This window comes from Perkinsus marinus, assembly GCF_000006405.1.
Source record: "Perkinsus marinus ATCC 50983 genomic scaffold scf_1104296929318, whole genome shotgun sequence".
NCBI lineage: Eukaryota > Perkinsozoa > Perkinsida > Perkinsidae > Perkinsus > Perkinsus marinus.
In genome coordinates this window covers 103995-122367 of record NW_003216498.1, presented here as the reverse complement: position 1 = coordinate 122367, position 18373 = coordinate 103995, and the positions used below count along the sequence as shown (strand labels likewise).

General features: G+C 48.5%; 6 protein-coding genes and 1 non-coding gene across 7 annotated transcripts; 3 read left to right on the top strand and 4 right to left on the bottom strand.

Moving 5' to 3' along the window:
- Positions 1-1892: 1892 nt before the first annotated feature.
- On the top strand, positions 1893-5555 carry Pmar_PMAR012368 (hypothetical protein; the record flags this gene model as incomplete). The annotated part of the gene is made up of 12 exons (XM_002787549.1): positions 1893-2027; positions 2071-2126; positions 2313-2424; positions 2470-2555; positions 2867-2932; positions 2978-3061; positions 3115-3194; positions 4381-4463; positions 4834-4968; positions 5019-5167; positions 5355-5411; positions 5438-5555. The coding sequence occupies 12 exons, from the start codon at positions 1893-1895 to the stop codon at positions 5553-5555; spliced, it is 1161 nt and encodes a 386-aa protein (XP_002787595.1).
- A 634-nt stretch (positions 5556-6189) lies between these two features.
- On the bottom strand, positions 6190-7095 carry Pmar_PMAR012367 (conserved hypothetical protein; the record flags this gene model as incomplete). Its single annotated transcript, XM_002787548.1, has 1 exon — positions 6190-7095. The coding sequence occupies one exon, from the start codon at positions 7093-7095 to the stop codon at positions 6190-6192; it is 906 nt and encodes a 301-aa protein (XP_002787594.1).
- A 789-nt stretch (positions 7096-7884) lies between these two features.
- Positions 7885-7956, top strand: Pmar_PMAR012366. Its single transcript has one exon. It is a non-coding gene; the product is annotated as a tRNA-Asp (tRNA).
- A 233-nt stretch (positions 7957-8189) lies between these two features.
- On the bottom strand, positions 8190-9289 carry Pmar_PMAR012365 (hypothetical protein; the record flags this gene model as incomplete). The annotated part of the gene is made up of 6 exons (XM_002787547.1): positions 8190-8233; positions 8452-8543; positions 8577-8771; positions 8818-8967; positions 9015-9153; positions 9199-9289. The coding sequence occupies 6 exons, from the start codon at positions 9287-9289 to the stop codon at positions 8190-8192; spliced, it is 711 nt and encodes a 236-aa protein (XP_002787593.1).
- A 277-nt stretch (positions 9290-9566) lies between these two features.
- On the bottom strand, positions 9567-11466 carry Pmar_PMAR012364 (serine/threonine protein phosphatase 2C, putative; the record flags this gene model as incomplete). Its single annotated transcript, XM_002787546.1, has 8 exons — positions 9567-9676; positions 10013-10367; positions 10412-10565; positions 10611-10678; positions 10722-10817; positions 10861-10974; positions 11017-11308; positions 11354-11466. 8 exons carry the CDS (start codon positions 11464-11466, stop codon positions 9567-9569), a joined length of 1302 nt encoding a protein of 433 aa, XP_002787592.1.
- Positions 11467-11628: 162 nt separating this feature from the next.
- On the top strand, positions 11629-12725 carry Pmar_PMAR012363 (hypothetical protein; the record flags this gene model as incomplete). The annotated part of the gene is made up of 6 exons (XM_002787545.1): positions 11629-11802; positions 11850-11941; positions 11985-12058; positions 12118-12182; positions 12232-12345; positions 12396-12725. The coding sequence occupies 6 exons, from the start codon at positions 11629-11631 to the stop codon at positions 12723-12725; spliced, it is 849 nt and encodes a 282-aa protein (XP_002787591.1).
- Positions 12726-14386: 1661 nt separating this feature from the next.
- Pmar_PMAR012362 (hypothetical protein) lies at positions 14387-18351 on the bottom strand (the record flags this gene model as incomplete). The annotated part of the gene is made up of 20 exons (XM_002787544.1): positions 14387-14483; positions 14534-14674; positions 14717-14819; positions 14864-15002; positions 15194-15292; positions 15338-15444; positions 15488-15675; positions 15717-15875; positions 16013-16138; positions 16193-16327; positions 16378-16471; positions 16516-16612; positions 16661-16726; positions 16771-16895; positions 16924-17032; positions 17702-17718; positions 17844-17923; positions 17970-18107; positions 18155-18281; positions 18327-18351. The coding sequence occupies 20 exons, from the start codon at positions 18349-18351 to the stop codon at positions 14387-14389; spliced, it is 2172 nt and encodes a 723-aa protein (XP_002787590.1).
- Positions 18352-18373: the final 22 nt, after the last annotated feature.

The window sequence follows — 18373 nt, the reverse complement described above, 5'->3', positions numbered from 1 at the left end:
TGCCTTTCCCTCGCATACAACCCCCGTAGAGCCGTACTTTATATGGTCACTACATTCACCAACGTTTGGCTTCTTCCTATAATGTACTCAGCTGTCGTTGTTTTTTTTGTGAAGGAAAAAATCAGGTTTCTGGTTGCCCTACCACACGGCTATGAAGTCGCTGAGGGTCCTCGTCTGGACCAGCCTCAAATAGAAGATAGTAGCCTTGGGAAGGTGTCTTTGTGGCGTATATCACCAGTGTGGGGGAAAATATGCACATATGTTGGTGACAATACGAAAATTCTGAGGAAATTTTTGGAAAATTCTCGTTGATCCTTGTACATTTCCACCCTAGTTCGTATACAATTAGTGATGAATTACAGTATTTATTCATCAATCACATCATCGTTTCAGTTGCGGTATCACTCTGGAGAGTCATCACTAGTCGCCTTCATCGAGAGCAGACGGTCGCGTTATTACAGGATAAATTCCATCATGAAACCACAGCCTTTATAAGGCTCTTCTTTCCTATGGCATGTCAGAGGTAGAGCCCAGTGGGTGCATCCAGCTGAGAATCGGCGGCGCTGTATTTCAGATGGTTGTCTCAACACAACGATTATCTTGATCGGAAGTTAGGTCTTGATCGCCGCTTTATTTGACTTTGTCGTAGTATTATATCGCTGTACTCATAATATTCATGATTTGATATCGTTGTTGTTATTCCCTGATTTTGTGTTCATATCAACTACGAGGTCTTCCTGCAGTTTAGTCGTTATGGACTATGTTGACTGCAGGTCGTTCATGACGTCCGCTGGAGCGGTTACCCGACTGGGGGAGGCACGGCATGATTCACTGTGATGGCACAAGGCTGATTTCCCAAAGGAGTGGTATGTGCAGGTACGGCATGCGAACCCGCGGTATCACGGCTGTTGAACAAGTCTTTCCTCGACCGCAACGAGCGAAGAAGTAAGTTCATCGTGAATCGTTCTTGTGGGGTTATCATGTACTTAGCCACCTGGTGAAGTCAGCGAGCTCCAATATGCCTTCAGCGTGGTGTCATCCACTATCGCGTATCTCGTGTGCGAGGAACTCTGATGTGAATAGTTTGCCTGGGGGATGGGCCTATGATGGTAGTATAATGGGAAGGAACGATTATTCATGGGAATAATCGTTCACGTCGGGTGTTGTTGTAGGGGGGTTTGACGATTTACTGGATAGAATGGAGCCATGGACCTTTACGCATAATCGTTTGGTGAGCCGAAGTCTGTACGAGAAACGCAACAAGTGGGCTGCGAGCGGTTACGACTTGTTGCGACCTGAACATACTGATGTAGTAGAGCTGTGGAGGTATGGAGTCGTTTTGAAGGAGTTTATAGTTACCAAAACGAGGGAAGCCGCCCTACTGGGAAGTGAACGAAACTGGCAATAAACTGGTGGGGTTTTCGAGCTCCTGTATAACGAGATTGTGTATTCATATCGCATAATCTAGCGCTACTCTTAGTAACTATACTCAAATTGAAGATTTAGTGTACTCAACGATTCGGTGAGAGTTTCGGTGTCAGGGCACGGCACGGAGCGATACTCTACACAAATGGTCGTGCAGTAGTGCATATGATATGCATAAACCAACAGCAGTGAGGAAGCCCGTATGGTGGAGCTATAATGTTTATCCTCGCGCGAGGCTAGCTGTAGCAGCTACTATGAGCCGATCGCATGTACAGTAGTTGTAGTTGGTGTGAGTCGGAAAATGTTGGGTTCATAGTGCTACTTTTCCAAAACTCTCCGACGTGTAACACACTGTATTGAAATTCATACTAGGACTCAGCTTACTGAGCCCCTTGCACTGGGCATCACAGAGATTGATCGAAATGATAGTACGCGTTGGGAGAGCATAGAAATTATACTGTTAAAGTATGGGGCCTCGTAAGAAGCCTGGTCCTAAGCCGGGGACCAAGAAGCCTGCAGGGATGGGAGGGCAACCGGATGATGATGGATATGCTCCTTTTCATAAGCTCGTTAATCATCCGCCGTTGGTGCCGTCCTCAGCGGTAATAGTCCTTTACGAGATCAACTGCTGAGAGGAGCGTTCAGGTTTATGCCACGTTTCTTGGTATGGAGGCTGGATCTGATACGGAGAGTGCTCGAAAGTAGTAGTAGTAGTAGTAGTAGTAGTAGTAGTAGTAGTAGTAGTAGTAGTAGTAGTAGTAGTAGTAGTAGTAGTAGTACTAGTAGTACTAGTAGTAATAGTAGTAGTAGTAGTAGTAGTAGTAGTAGTAGTAGTAGTAGTAGTAGTAGTAGTAGTAGTAGTAGTAGTAGTAATTGTTTCCATTTAGACGAACTGTTGGCGCCCTCTGTTACATTATCGAGAATTCTGATCTTCCACAAGCAGAGGAGGATGCTATTATGTCGGTCATAATGAGAGCAATGATCAAAGTCCCCGATCCGGTAGTGTCTCGATGCGATTCGGGAGAGTTATGGTACTATTTTCAGAGTAAAGGAGATCCTCGAGTATTCAATTGCTTTGAAGGGTGGGCTCAAAGGGAGATGTGTAAAGCGAAGGATAAAGACCCCGAACGGTGAGTTGAATCATTCGGTGATAATATGAAAATTCTGAGGAAACTTCGGGAAATTTTCTTTCGTTTTCGTAAATTTTTTCTCGAATTCGAGTGTTGGAGAGGAAATTTCTGAGTTCAGCTGAATCTGCGTTGATGATAATATGAAAATTCTGAGGAAATTTCGGAAATTTTTTTTGTTTTGGTACACTTCTACCCGAATATTTCGGAAATTTCTGAGTTCGGCTGAGGAAACCAAAAAAATATTTCAAGTTGGAATATTTTTTTGGTTTTTTTTGGTTGGAATTTCCAACACTGTTGTTGATTCTGGTCAGGTACCAAGCGATCGTTGGTGCTCTTCTGGAAATTTATAATAAAAAACTCAACAGAAAATACCCAAAGTACGGCTTCATACCATCGCGTTTACTAAGCTTGTTCACTGTCAGGTTAATACGCGATCCCGGTGCTGAACATGCGATTTTCCGCTCAGCATTAATGCACTATTGTGCCACAGGGAGTATAGAAGCATGGTAGAGGACATGATACGTCGTAGTGGATTTTCGAGCGCTGTTCTTTTTTCCAGTTTGCACGATCTTCAGCGGAAGACTCGACAGTGGAATGTCCTGCCACGAAGAGAGAAGCGAAAAGTAAAGGAAGAGGATGGTAAGCGCAATTCGCGGAGCGGAGTTTATTTTCTGCGGTTTCGTGCAATAATCTCTCAACGACTGTATATCACATATGAAGGGGTGGAGGAGAGGCCGGTGTAAAGATATGAAAATACTTTCTCATTGTTGGAATATATGTCCGCTTACTTCAGCTGAGCTTAGGAGTTCCCTTGCTGATTATAGAAGTTTATATACGAATTTGGGTAGGAATGTAAAAGGAATCAACGAAAATCTCGCGAAATTTTCCCAAAAATTTTGATGTTGTCGCCAACATATGCGGTTGGTCATGTGCATATTTTCCCACACTGTTTGTATATTCGTATAAACTGCGACTCCAATAAGCGGAAAATGCGCATACCGAGAATTGAACCCGCGACCATTACGGTGCTGCAAAAAATGTTCGCTTTCCTCAGCTGATGAGCTCAATACTTTCCCCACTTATCAAAGGAGTTCATATACGAATTGGAAGAATATATAAGTAGTGTACAGAAACTAACAAGAATTATCCAAAATTTCCTCAAGAGTTTTGATATTGTCACCAACACATGTGGTTAACCATGTTCATGTTTTACCATACCGGACCGTTACGACCACTTCGAGCTCCGTCTCGAGGGCGAAGTAGTAGTCCCAGATTGCTTCCGCTTTCCTCAGATGTAGAGTTATCGAGTGGATCGTTCAGTTCTGGGTCCATGAGCTCGTATGAGATTGATGAAAATGCTGAGGCCAGTACTCGTCCGAAGAGTCTGTGGTCTGTAAGGTGCGTCGTATGGGAGGAAGGCAAATATTCTATTCACACGAAGAAACGACTTATACGTTTTATCTGTTTTATCATGGTTCCACAAAATGACATTTATGATTTCGTATGCATCCTCTAGTATCTTTCACATTGTATGTGTTATCTCCTACAACAGCTATTCAAAAGCTTTAGACTTCTGACATACTCAGCTTGTTCGAGGATAAAATTTTTCTCTATTTTATCGATGCACGTTTTTTCTTGTACGCTTTCATCTTCGTCAAAATTCTTCGTAGTTTGAATGTTTCTGATGAGGAATTAACTCTACTTGACGAGTAGGTGTAGTGAAGTAGCAGCCGAGTGGGAGCGAGTTTTGCGGCGAGCGGTTCATCCAGAGCGGCATCATCGTGAGTGAAAGCGTTCGCTATACCTCCGTATGTCGTCTCCTTAGGAATGGATCCGGATGATCTTCAGCGTAAAGTTTATCAAATGGGTGACGAGCCGTGGAGAATCACCCAGGCTGATCTCGTCAAGGTATCTCGTGTGGGGTGAATACTGTGTGAACCAAACCGTTATGCAAAGTAGTGTTTTCAACACCTTCAATTTTCGGAAGTCAACTTGATAACAATGTGAACACTAACGTTTTAGAAGCGTTTTGTGGTCTTTGGTCGTACTCTGGAATAGAATCTCGGAAATCTAGATGTTTGGTTCACACTGTATACGTCCATGGTCAAATACATGTGTTGGTGGCAATATGAAAATTGTGATGCAATTTTGGAAAATTATCGCTGGTTTTTATATACTTTTATCGTTGTTCCTTTTCACAATGTAGTGAGAAACTCCACTAGCTCGGCTGAGGAAAGCGAATTCATATATGCTCGCGCTGATATTAGTCTTGCGACAGGTGCTCCGGTCTGCGGCTTCTTTTCCTCGTGAGGAAGCGACGAGGATCGACCTTCCTGAATGGTTTCTAGAAGAACTCACGTTACTAACGCCTCAAAAGCACGAGTTTGAGAAGCACGTTGTAACTCTCAGAAAAGTATTCCCCAACGTTTTTACCCGCGTCAAAACAGTGGTGTTGTTTTTCAGCTGCCAACATTCAGCATCCACCGAGAGTTGCTCATGAGACTTCTGCGCTGTGAAAGCCAGATGTTCAGCCTGGAGGATATGACTGCCACTATCAACACTCTCATCGACGCTCGCCTGCAGTTCAACGAGGATCCTGCCGCACCCAAGGGGTGAGTTTTTCATTCTTGCTGGTTCTTTTTATTTTTTAGTTTCACAAGAGCACTCTGAAATTAACAAGAGCCTGTTGTTGTTTGTTTGTTTTATTTTTGGGCGAATAAAATGACTTTGTTGAATTCGCGAATTGATTTTTTCAATTATAATTTCATCCCAAATTTTGGTTATTTGTCATTATTTCAGAATCCCCTACGCCGAAGTGAATGGTCTCGTATTCGACGGAGACCGAATCCGTCTATGGTATAACTTATTTTGGTGCCCTTCAGCTTTGAAGCTCCGCCCAGCGGCCGTTTGCCGCTTGAGCATCGCAATACTTCTCCAATTTTGTGGAAAAAATTGGCGAGCGATGCGGATCCCTGGAGGGGTAACTACTATGGCGGCTAGAGTATCACAAGCCACACAGGCTTCGAGGGAAGAGGCTTGGAAAGGAGTTGACAAGAAGGACGTGTTAGTTAGCATGCTGAGGAGACAAGCTACCAGCCAGAATAGCTTCAACTTTGACTCGTGGTGACGCTTTCATTGTTGCACATTTTCCACTATCCGTGTACGTTTCGATGCAAAAGAGAGAGATTTGTGTATGAAAAGTGTTTATGATGTACCCCTCGGGATAGTAAACACTCGCAATAAATATGTATGTACTTTCGCACGATAAGTTCCTTGTCATTCACTTACATCATTCGACGTATCATTTCTCATCAACATCATATTCATGCAGAATCAGTGAAAATCTTTATAAACCTAGTCAGATCCACTGACAGCCCTTGCGTTGATTATATGATAGCGTTGATTCGCCTGATTCCACCAAGAGTATTCCAACAGCATTTAGAATGTTAGTTCGAACAGGAGATCGACTAGGAAACGAAAGTTACTAACACAACAACAAACTTGGAGTTTTCAGTTCATAGCAAAATGAATTCGATTAGGGAGTTCACGACCGGATCTCTTCACGCATTGTGCGATAGGAAGAAGACGGTGAATATCACAGACAGAAACTAACGGAAATATATCAGACAATCTATCAATCTACTTGGCAGCCCCACATCTTTTTGAACCGAGGCACTAACACAGCTAGAAGGGCACCAGAGCAACCCAAATACACGGACTTCACCACGAAGCCCGCATAGAGACCACTGAGACCTCGAGTGGCATAAATTTGGCCTGCAGTCTTGAACACGTCGGACACTCCGGACGCGAAATAATGAGGTCCCAACTTAGGACGAGGAATGGCGGAGTTGAAAGTCTCAGTGATGGCATTCTTCTGAATGACAGTACGGACCACATCGGTCCAGCAGTTGAGGACGACGCCAAAGACTCCAGCGCCGAAACCCGCAACGCTGTCACTCAGAGTGCTGTCTTTGCCGAAGACTCTTTGAGTAGCAAGCTTGCACTTATCCAAGGACATGAAGTAACCAGCAGACCATATGAACTGTCGCATTTGCATGCCACCAAAGCCGAGATAAAATCCGCTGAGACCGCGAGTCTTCCAAAGATGAGAGAGAACGTCGGCAGTGCTCTTAAAGCGACCAGTAGAGTCCAGTTGCAATGCCAATTTGGCATTCTCAAAAGGGGAGATGACTATCATTTCGGGGATAGTAGCGATACCACCAGCAATGCCTTTTGTGAAAGCGGTACCATCACTCTGCTTTTTTCCGAATAAGACTTTGTGACAGATCGGTTGTAACCAAAATTTGATTGACCGTGAGAACGTAGCGCGAGCCATCTCTGCGCCGATACCTTTGGAGACGAAGCCCTTCATACCATGGGCATTATAAAAATCTTTCATGAGGGAGGGGACGCTCATCTTTACCCCAGAGGCTTGAGACATGGTCATGGCTCTGACGATGTCCACAGGATATAGGGTCACCGCAGTAACAACAGCAGCTCCGGTTACTGGCGGTAGTGAGACCAATGCTGTGAAGGACATATAAGAGTGACTAGGAACGACAGGACAAACGCGAGAAAAACTGATAGCAACAATGGCCAACAATAGAGCGCTGAGTTTCAATGGAACTCGAGACAGCCGCGGGTGCCTGTATGCAGAGATGAAGTATAACTATGTGGAACCTGCAGCGGGATGTAAACCACGAGCTACCGACTTGGATACGGCTCGTTGTTTATCGGCGAAAACCATGAGAAGATCATCGAACCATCCCAGTGAAGCATGAGAACTCAGTGCAGTGATAGTACCACACTCATGGAATCATTCCGATAGAGTAGCTTAGTCGTTGTGAGATGCTCATGATGCATTCTCACTAGCGACTCGTAACGAAGTGGTCCGATAGTTGCACAAAAAATGCAAGAAAATTATCCGAAGAATTATCGAGGTCCTAGCATTCCGCCTCAAAGACTCGAATGCCTAGCAACGTGACGATGTATCTCGTCAACGGCGTCGTTTGCCACTGTTCGAGTTGAGACGCGAGTTGAAATTTTGGCCGGATGTGGGATTAGAGAACATTGAGCTTTCCGTGAGTCTCCAAGGCTTACGGAAATTAGAGCGTCCCCTCCGTGGCGAATGTGAGTAACCTACTTCCTAGCTTATCCAATTGTCGTTAAAAGCGATCGGATGGGTTGTAGAGAAACATGCTCTACTATTGCGGAGCGAGTGAATCGGGCGGAGCATATACAATAATTCCATCTAATACACGAACAGGTTAAAACGGGTTGGCAGCTCGGTTGAACCACTGGAGATGTAAAAATGCGCTATAATACCATATCCGCGGTAGTATAGTGGTGAGTATTCCTGCCTGTCACGCAGGAGACCCGGGTTCAATTCCCGGCCGCGGAACTTTTCAGCTCCCTCATCAGCTAAAGTCGTCGATATTATACTGTACTCTACAATCTTTACATCATATGTACTACATATCTTACAACAACCCATCAGAGCGACTCAGCATCTGATAAGGACGTCTGCTACAAACTTGCCTCATGGGTTGCAATAGGCCTGGTCACACACACTGTGCGGATCGCAACCATTCTAAGGCTGCCAACCCATCTTTACCCCTCTCTAGAGCCCACTCACTACTTCCCAGTTCTACCAGCAGACCCAACGCCAGTGAAGACAACTGACTGACACCAACTCAACAAGCATCGAATGATAACCAACCACAACAAGGTGAATATAAGGTGATGACGATAAGTCATGAAGATGATGGCTATGAATTACTATCATCCTACGATGACCTCCTTCTATGCCGCAGTGGTAGAGGTACGGCACGCATTGGATCCCCTCCGAAAAGAGCCTAATGGACTCTCTACACACCCAGCACCACCGAGCACCTACCTCCAGCAGACGTCCACGGCCGAGCATCCACCATACGAGATTTCGCTTCTCCACGTAGAATCCTCACTATGGACGGTACCCTGAGCCTCGAGCTAGCACAGACAACACGGTATAGCTACTACTACTTTTCCAATAGTATCTTCCCTCGATGGAGCTTCTCTCTATTGATGAAGTCCCTCACTCTATTGGGTACCGCATTTCCTTGAATTCTACTACTATTATCCTCAGCGTAGCTGCCATGCTCCAGGAGCACCTTACAGCTCTTCCTACCCTCTATCGCCAACACCGAGTCAGCTCCTGAGCCGACTGGGTAGTCCTCACTGAGGAGACCGCCACCTCTAAACCTTCCAATCAGTGGTACCCCACCTATATCTCGTCCGAGCATTAAAATGAAAGCCCATGGTGCTGGTAGTAGGCTTCGGCAATGGCGGCTTACACCTCTTCCCCACGCACTCCATCCCTCCAGAGTCCCTTTGCCAGTCAGGATAGAACTCATGCGAAATCGGCTGCTTATACCTACAGTAGATTTATCACCCACAAAAGAGACTCACTGGACCCCCTACAAAAGATAGGCCTCTCGATCGATATGTGTTTGCACAGCTGGCTTCAGCATTGCCTCCTTTCGAGCTCCAGGATACACTACGTAGTCGTCAGAGTATCTACTCCTTCCATTCTGTTTGGGGCTAGGCCCTCCAGCTGGACCTGTCCAAGACCAGCCTAGAGCAGCCCAAGCCCACTCGCCGTTACTCGACGCAGGACGGAAGGTCTTCGCTAGCTCTCTATTTACGACTGCTCCGTGCAAGGGCAGCGGTTGGTACTGCTCCCGATAGGCAGACATATCCCGTGGCCAAAAGGGCGCTCTGTTAGGTTTGAACTCGCCTGTGAAACGCGCATTATGGTTTTGATTAGTCACACAGAGCTCACCCCGTCGTGCCATATCCTCATCTATTTTGTGGACGCGTGACAAGTTCTGAGTGCTCCTCCTGATAGCAGGATTGGTCTCTTTCAGTACAGACGACTTGTCAACAAAGGCTTCCTTCGTAGAAGTGCTGTAGTACAGCTTTCGAATATCCTCCGACGAGAATGAATTTTGTATCTAGAAAGATACACCGCCCTCAGGGATCCAACCCGGGACCTATCAACACCACCTGCGGCGTGAAACCCTGCGACGCCATCAGCTTCTTCTTCGCATCATTCACACTCGGCATCAGCAAACAAGACTCAACTGAGACCCGGCACATCCCCCCCCCAAAAACACAACCTCCAACACTTCACAATCACCATCATTAAAATGAACGACGACTCCAACAATTTTCGCCATATCATGAGCTGCATGCCTAACCCGAATTGCCACTGGCTATTTGCCAGCAACAACCGAAATCGAGGAGAAGACTCACAAAGAATGAGCACAGCGCTACGTTAGTCATAAAACTTGCCATAGGTACAAGATGCTAATAATACTGGGGAGATCGAGGCGATCGAGGATGAGGCATAAGGCACGACACAATAACAGTGATGTCGTCAATCACAACGCCTCCCCCTTGGTCTAGCCACCTCCTACACGCCTTCTTAGCGAGGAACTCCGCAGCTTCCTGGGCCTGGCTACTACTAGTAAGGATCATGCTCACTAGGCTAACAGCCTCATCAGACGATATGAACTCCCACACACCATCACTGCACACGAGCAAGAACGGGTCTCCAGGGTGCCACGAGAAGTTGTTAGACACATACGACAGCCCCGAGGGGCTACTCCGCTCAGGATCCCTCACCACCTGCTTTCTCCGAGTATCAGGAGTAGGTATAACTCCTGCTCTATAGTACGCTATTAGATCCCCCATGGCCCTAGACATATTCAAACCAGGATAGCTGTGCCCCCTCACATAAACCCGGTAGCAGCAATGACCGTCGTAGCCAACCTGAAACACAACCAAACCACCAGATATCAACTCTCGCCTAGGACTACCCTTCCCCCAGTCTTTTCTATCCTAGCCCTCTCCTGTGGCCGCTCAGGGCGATGGTCCGTGGTCATCTCCACCACCGTAGGAGACGAGCCGTACGCCAGCACTGCCCTAGAGTCCCCAACCCATGCCGCGGTGATGGTATCCGTTCCATGGCTGCGGATATAGAGCATAGACTAGGACGACACTCGAAGAGCTCACCAGTGGACGCAAAGGGTGGATGTGCTTCCACTGCAAGACGCATCAAGTTCACCCGACTTGGTCGCCAGCTATGACAACTCCATACCACTCCATTGTCAACTCTTTGCGTACCTCTAATTTATCCTGTATCGCTGGGAACCACGTCCTCAAGGCTTTATCCAGTTGTGCCCCCTCCTGAATGGACTCCTTAGGGTGCTCCAAAATCAACTAAAAAATAGTGTTGCAGCGCTGGCCCTACTACTACTACTACCTTCACCAACTGTTCCTTTACGAAATTGGACACGTTGTGGCCATGCAAGCCATGACCATCGAAGACTCCGTAGACCGTGAAATCGTCATCAACGTTCATTATGAGGAAGGAATCCTGAGGTCCCCCATGGTCCTCCTCAACCTCCCATGAACCTACCTGATTCGGCGACTCAGGCTTCAGCCCTTTCTTACAGGCATACCCAATGCCACTGTTCCTCCCAGGCAATCCCCCCAATACTCTAGTGTCCTTGTCTTTATATGCCTCTCTATGGTGCAAGTCTGAGTCCGTTGTAGAAGCTATGGACCACCGTCGTCCCTTGACGCCCTCCTCAACCTCAAAGGCTCTCGATAAAGCGTCTGCTTCTGCTACGTCGTCCACACCAGAGACTTGCAGCCTTCGTGAAGATGATGATGATGATCGAGAGAGTAATGATCGTATGTTAAAGGACCTGAGGGAGGAGTGGTATCAAACACGCCCTGGATTTTATTATAACCTTCTATGGCCCTCCTCGCAAGGGTGGGTTATTGACAGCTTCCTTCGATGTAACGCGTCTGGTGAGGGCGAGACCCTCGACGACGGAGAAGCCGTGGAGGGACTGCAACCCATGCTCAAATTTACTTCGTAAAACTATTTTTACTCGGGCGGAAAAGTGCGCAGAAACAAACGTTTTATCTTGTGTAAAAACGCTCATTCGGAACAAATTACACAGTTATAATCGTCCTAAGCACCCCGTACTTAAACGGCGGTAATCGGCAGTTTTCGGTGGTAATGGCGTCCTCAGTAGCAGAAGCTCCATCCTCCTCTTCGAGTCTTCGTAAAAACGTGGCCTCTCCTCCACCCCTTGTTGACGACGATGAAGACGATGATGAATTCTCCCGCCTACTCAACGCTCATAAGAAGGCACGCGACGACGGTGGAGGAGCGCCTCCTCGGCAGACCCAAGTACTACTAGATGCATCTATGAGAGTAGCTTTGTATAATCTTGTCAGAGTTCAACAGTTGATGGTAGCGCTCGGAAGCCACCTGGGAAACGACAGAGGGTTGTGGGCTATGGCGATATTGATGGTGCTGGCGCTCGGAGGTAAATCCTTCTTGTATTAGATTGGCTTGTCAGATGTGTATAGATATACCTCTGAGAACCCTAGGCGTCGAGGAGGAAGGGCCATGCCAGTCTCCCAAAGGGAGCATACGGCTATGGGTAGTAGTAGTAGTAGCAGTAATGGCAATCGATGACGGCAATGTTTGACTTCGTATTAGGTCTAGTGCCCCCTCGACCGTTAAGATTTCCCTTTCCACCCTACTGTGGACCTCTCGCCAAACTAGTAGTACCACTCCTCCGCCACTTCCTCCTCCTCCTCTAGGTCAACTCAGGTGTCCAGCGGTCCTCCCCCTCCTCTCCCAGCCGACGAGAAGTCCGTCATGATGAAGGAGATGCTAGACCGAATACAGTTCCTCACTGAAGAGAACGAACGGCTTACATGGATAGTACTACCGCCACCACCACTCACATCAGCCCGAATAGACCCCTCCCATAGGTGTCTGATCAAAAGCGGCTCCTTCGGAATGACGGCGATGGCCGCGCGTCGATGCCACCACCCTTTGGAGCTCCCCCGCCCCCAGGGGGCCATCGCCATCGACGTGAGGATGAGTCTGACAGACCATCGATTGAAGCTTCTGATGTGGTAGCTCCCGCTGACCAGGCAACAGTACTTCCTCCATGGAGATCAAAGAAAACGCCCACCAGCTCTCTGCCCCACACTGGTGAAGACCTCTTGACGGCTCCTACTGAAGAGCATAAGACGGCGACCACTCGGAAGGAGGCGGCTCCTGAGGGACATCCCTCTCCTCCGCATTCCACGGTCTAGCCTTTGTCACTCCTACTGCTACCTAAGTATTATATACTTGCCCTTATAGGATTAGGTTAAGTATAGTATTTTCTATCACTATTCACGTTGTGAGAGATGAGCTGCGAGGTCCTTCGTCTCCCTAATATCGGCTATATCTATCTCAGCTTCTTGATTATCCCCCCCCCTCTATGCTCCTTCGGCCTGTCGGGAGTTCCTCGGCGATATCACCGGTGGATGATGATGATGAAAGAGGAGGAGAAGGGTCGGACTTCTGGAAAAGCTGCAATCCCTGCGAAGTCGAGAAATCGGGTGTTTCTTCCATAGGTTTGACTCCCAGCCATGTGGTACTTTGCATGTGCATGCGTTATTCGGGTCGGGGACATTTGGCACAGGAAAAGGTTTATAGAAAAGGAGAATGATTATTTCTCCCTACGATGGATCCAGTACTTGTTGGCATGGTAAGACCGAACTTCAGTCACCGGAGGGTACAGTTGAATGAGTTCGACAACCGAGTGATAATGAGGGCTTCGTGAATTGTGATAGATAGTTTGGTACCCCCCCCCCATGACCACAGGCAACAGTGACTGTTCCCAGACAAATCAGAAGCAGTTAGTGACCAGGTCACTGACTAGCTTCTGTCTAGGTTTCCGAGGCTGCCGCTGCCTTAGCTGTGTTGTTGTCCAATAATACCATTTCCTTCCGAATACCACGTCCCACTGATTTGCGCTGAAAAGTTACTACTACCAACACTGCGCAAAAAAGATAACCAAAACTTGTCCACCGCAAATGAAGGGGAGAGACGATAATCATCTCCTTTCCTTTTTGTTCTTCGTGGCAAGTGCAGGCTCGGTCGTGGCGTACATTTTGAGATCATCCCCAGAAAAGACACCCATGTTCCGAAGTCTGATCAGCAACACCCTTCAACACTGAATCAGTAATGCGTGATTTAACTCAGCTACGAGGTTGATTATGTTGTCGGGGCCTTTGTACTCAGTGAGGGGCCTAGGAAGGCTCCTGAGGGCATCTAGAGAGCCATCGGCGATTGGAACCTTCTCCTGCGCCTGCACTAAAACCAGCCTCCATCGTAAACTGAGCAGGATCATCCTGGGGTAGGATGGTGGTTGACTTCATTAGTCGACCTCTTCACAAATTTCACGAATGTGTCGCAGTCGCTGTCGTCTCCCTCAACCACGACGACCCCCGGGTACCCCCATTTGTAGTAGCCTCCAAGGGACAGCTCATCTACCGGATATTACAATCAGGCGGCGACGCTAGTAGACCTACTAGCCCAAGTCCGGAGGAGCTTCTTCTTCTTAGGATTCCGTATATGATGAAAATAGAGAAAGCGACGACCAAGCACCAGTGGTATATTGTCTCTTTCAACTCCCTGCACATGACGAGACGATGCACAACCTCCCCCGATGGGTTCTCACTGTTTTAGGACACCCTGGACTACTCCCCGCCGCAGCCTTCATAACCCACCGTCGGCCTAGGGTTAGGTTGATCACAGTTGTCATGATGACTGCGAGGGAACCTCCGTTCACTCCTGTTGATGACAACACGACTTCAGGGAGAGAGTAATTCGGAACGGATAAAGGTAAGAGTGTGTCAATGGACTTTATAAAGGAGGCGCAGACAACACCAGTCGTGTTGCCAGCCGTCGGTGATGGTGGAATAGACTAGTTCTTCTTCGGCTTCTCCTTCTTAGTGGCCCTCACTGGGCCGTACATCTTCATGCAGGTTAGGAACAACTCCTCCAGACCATACTCGCGGCACCTACCAGGGAGGCTCATTTGAATCTTCTGCGCTGAAACCTAGGATACTACCTTGCTGCGATGTCGCTCATCTGGTCCGGTCCGTATTCGATGAACTCATCCTTAGGGAACGCCCGTAGGTCATCGACACTCTTTCCCTCTGGCACGGGTATCTGCTCCTCCCCTCGAACGGCCAAGTACATCCATCGTAACCTTAACCGCACCTCCAGTGACCACCACCAGACAGTTCCTCACCTATTGATCAAGTTCACGTATTCCGCACAGTCCTGTTCGTCTCCCTCTAGAATGATGACACCAGGGTAACCCCACTTGTAACAGCCTCCCATATGGAATTCCTCTGAGCACAATCGTCGAAAGTTTTCATACCACACCTTCACCTACTCGCCCACTCCTTGATCAGCTTCTTCTTCACAGGGTTCCTAATGTGATGGGCGTAGATAACTCTGCGTCCCAGCATAGGTGGCTGATCGGTCTTCTTCTTCCGAGCCGAGAGATGGACGGTGACCTTCTTGGTCGCCCCCTGAGGTCGGCGTTAGTCAATATTGGCATATTTGGTCGCTTTCCTCAACCGAGCTCACGAGTTTCGTCAATAATTATAGAAAGTTTATATATGCGAATTGGAGTAGAAGTGTACAGAAACCAATGAAATTTCATCGGTTGCATATTTCGCCACATTGGCATGAGTCCCCTCCTGCCCTCCTCATCGCCTACCCTAATAGGAACTCTCGCCGCCCATGCAACAGCATCATCGTCGTCCTCTGAATGCTCCTTCCTGCGGGCCCTCTCAGCCTGTCTCGATGCTTCAGCGATCTGCTATAGTGAATCCCCCTCCAAAGATCCCACATCCTCCCCCACCTCGTTGATGGACACCCGTGCTTGCTCTAAAGCAGCCAACAGGGGGTAGTCATACCCGGCCTCGATCTGAATCTTTATAGAGGCCATCAATGCTTCGTCCAACCTCCCTAAACACGACCATCTCCTCAGCTCCCAGGACCAACGCTCTACTCAATTTGGGCGAAATCGACTTCGAGCCTTCCACTGCGATGACCTCAGGAAGGACTCTCCTCTCCCTGGGATACCCAGGCGGTAAGGTGATGATAAACGTTGCATACGGCTCGTCGTCCTCCTCCACCTCGTCTTCATCATCATCGTCATCATCTCCTACCACATCTCCTCCTACTGTGATAGCGTATCTGATCCAACGGTGGCCCTCATCCCTTTCGAGCCGCCCTACGTCGCCTCCCCGTCGTGAGTATCCTTAGGCCGATGGAGCCACATAAAATCGGAATCGGGCTGCCTGCCATATACACATTCGAGGGCCTCAGCCTCATCGAGTTGGAGGTTAAGACAATTGTTCTCTCGGAAGGGCTTCTCAAGTGTGTCAATTCCCCTTCTGGGAGGAACTATGTGTGACATGTGATATTCTGGAGCATCGGAATTAGCTCCCACCTCCCACTACAATTCAACAGCAACAGTTGAAAGGAACATCATCAATAACAACAGAAAAAGCTTTGAACTGATAGCGACTACTTTTTCGACGTTTTCTTCTTATTTTTCTTCGTCTTCTTATCACCTCCCTTATTATCGTCCTCGCTACTAGTGGTATACATCTTCATGCTGGTCATGAAGAGCTCCTCGAGCCCAGCATCCCGACACCTATCATGGAGGCCAACACCTCCACTCTCCTCCTCCCATGACGTCCCCTCCTACCGTTGAGCAATCTCACTAACTTCATCAACCTTGTATTGGGTAAACTCCACCGGAAAGGCGCGCATCTCGTCCAGAGTCTTCCCCATCGGTACTTCTATCTGCTCCTCCCCTCGTACCGTAACCATCCGAACATACCTACCATTCAACCTTCCCTAAGTGTACTCTTGCCGCCGCCGACGACCGACCTCGTCACACGGTTGACATAGTCAGCACAGAGGCTCTCCTCCCCCTCAATGACGATGAAGTTAGGGTTGCTCATTCCTCCCAGTCGGTAGTCCTCTGAGCATAGCGATGGTAATATGCAGTATAACAGAGGATACTACTGGCCAGCTCCCGTATGAATTTTATTTTCATCGGGTTTTTGATAGTATGCACGACCATCATCCTACGTCCCAGTACCTCCCGTCCAGCTGAAGGAGTCTACACAGCGGAGCAATCGCGAGAATAGGAGATACCCCACTCCCTCACCTCTGGACTGGACGTCGCGTTTTCTTCCTTAGAATTGTCGTTGGCATCCTGCTGATCCTCCCCGACCTAGAGTCGCATTAAACCCCCTTCCACCTCTGATGACCACCCACCTGAGTAATGTACTGTCGAGTCGACTCCACAGCCGCTATCAGAGGGAACACGTATCCGGACTCCAGTTGAGTCCGCACATGCTTCAGCAAATACTTCAACACCTCCTCCCCCAACATCTCCGCATCTGTCGCAGCACTGACCTCCTCTACTACGACTTCCGGTGATCGGCTCTTCTCCAGAGGATATCCCGACGGTAGTGTTATTATGAAGGTAACGCTGACGACAGATGGATGAGAGTAGCTCGTCAACGTCACCGAGTATCTAAGGACACACAACTCGCCCTCCCCCCTCCCCACATCCTCCACTACGCCATCCCATCGTCACTATCGGAGCCCTCCGGCCTGTGCAGCCACATGAAGCCTCCATCGTCACTGTACATCTCCTCGAGAGTCTCCGCTTCTTCCAATTGCAGCTCTTCCCACGACATTTCAAACCACTAAGACCACCCTGGGCACACTGCCAACTCAGCGACTCGTCAGAAGCAGCAGTAACAAAGGCAGTCCTTATCGTCACTTGATCGACTACACATGTTGATAAGGGAGTTCGGAATTGTAGTAAACTTGGTTCATGCACACTTCCACGCTTAGCAGCTCGAATCTCTCCTACGGCATGCAATGCAGCTACAACGGGGATTTCATAGCCTTCCTTGAGCTCAGACCCTTTCCTCGACAACTCCCCCCCCTCCCCATCACTCGCTCACTTCGGGGACCCCCGCTAGGACCTTAGTATTATCGGGAGTCGCCCTGGGTTGGTGACGATGAAGGCAGTAGTCAGGGGAGGAGCAGGGGTAGCCAGTGACAGCCCTCTAATTATCATCTCGCCCCCTCAACCACATCGAGTATGTTCAGCCGAGTAAGCCATCCCCTGGATGCCTCCTCCTCCTGTCAGTCCAGACTCCATCCGGCCTCTCAACGATCGTCGTTCTCTTACCCATCGCCCTCCCACAACTACATCAACACAATCCCCCATCACATACAACAACTACATTATCATCATCATGAAGATCACCATTCGCCAGCCATGGCTTGACCGTAGAACTCTATTCCAGCCAGGAAGAGGTTATGCGTATTACCAGAGTTAACTCCGCCCTGAACAAGTCTGAAGACCCGAAAGGCCCCCCGCGACTCCGGCGATTTCTCTATCGGAAAGTAACTAAACCAACCCCCTCCAACACTACCCTCACACCACCATGTACCACCTCGTCGCCTTAGGTTCTCTCAGACTTCCACACATCTTCTTCTCATCCAGTATAACCCAATCGTCTCCATCATTCGATCCCATCACATTCCAACTCATCAGGCACTGGGCGCTCGAGTTCCTGTTCCGAAGGCAGTACCTGAGGGCCATCCCCAACATCAGTAAGAGCTACAACGGAAAGTCTACCCTGTCAGACGTAGGGTCCTTCCTCGTCCAAAATCGACCTGTACCCACGACGACGGCTCGTTCTTAGTGCGGAAATCCACTGACGCCGACCGGCCGACGATATCATCCACTGAGCCCCTTCCAACACCTGAGGCGATGACAATGCCCATAAGGGGGATGATCAGTTCCCTACTGCTCGCCATGACCTGCACCTCCATCAACTTGGACGCAGGATTTCGC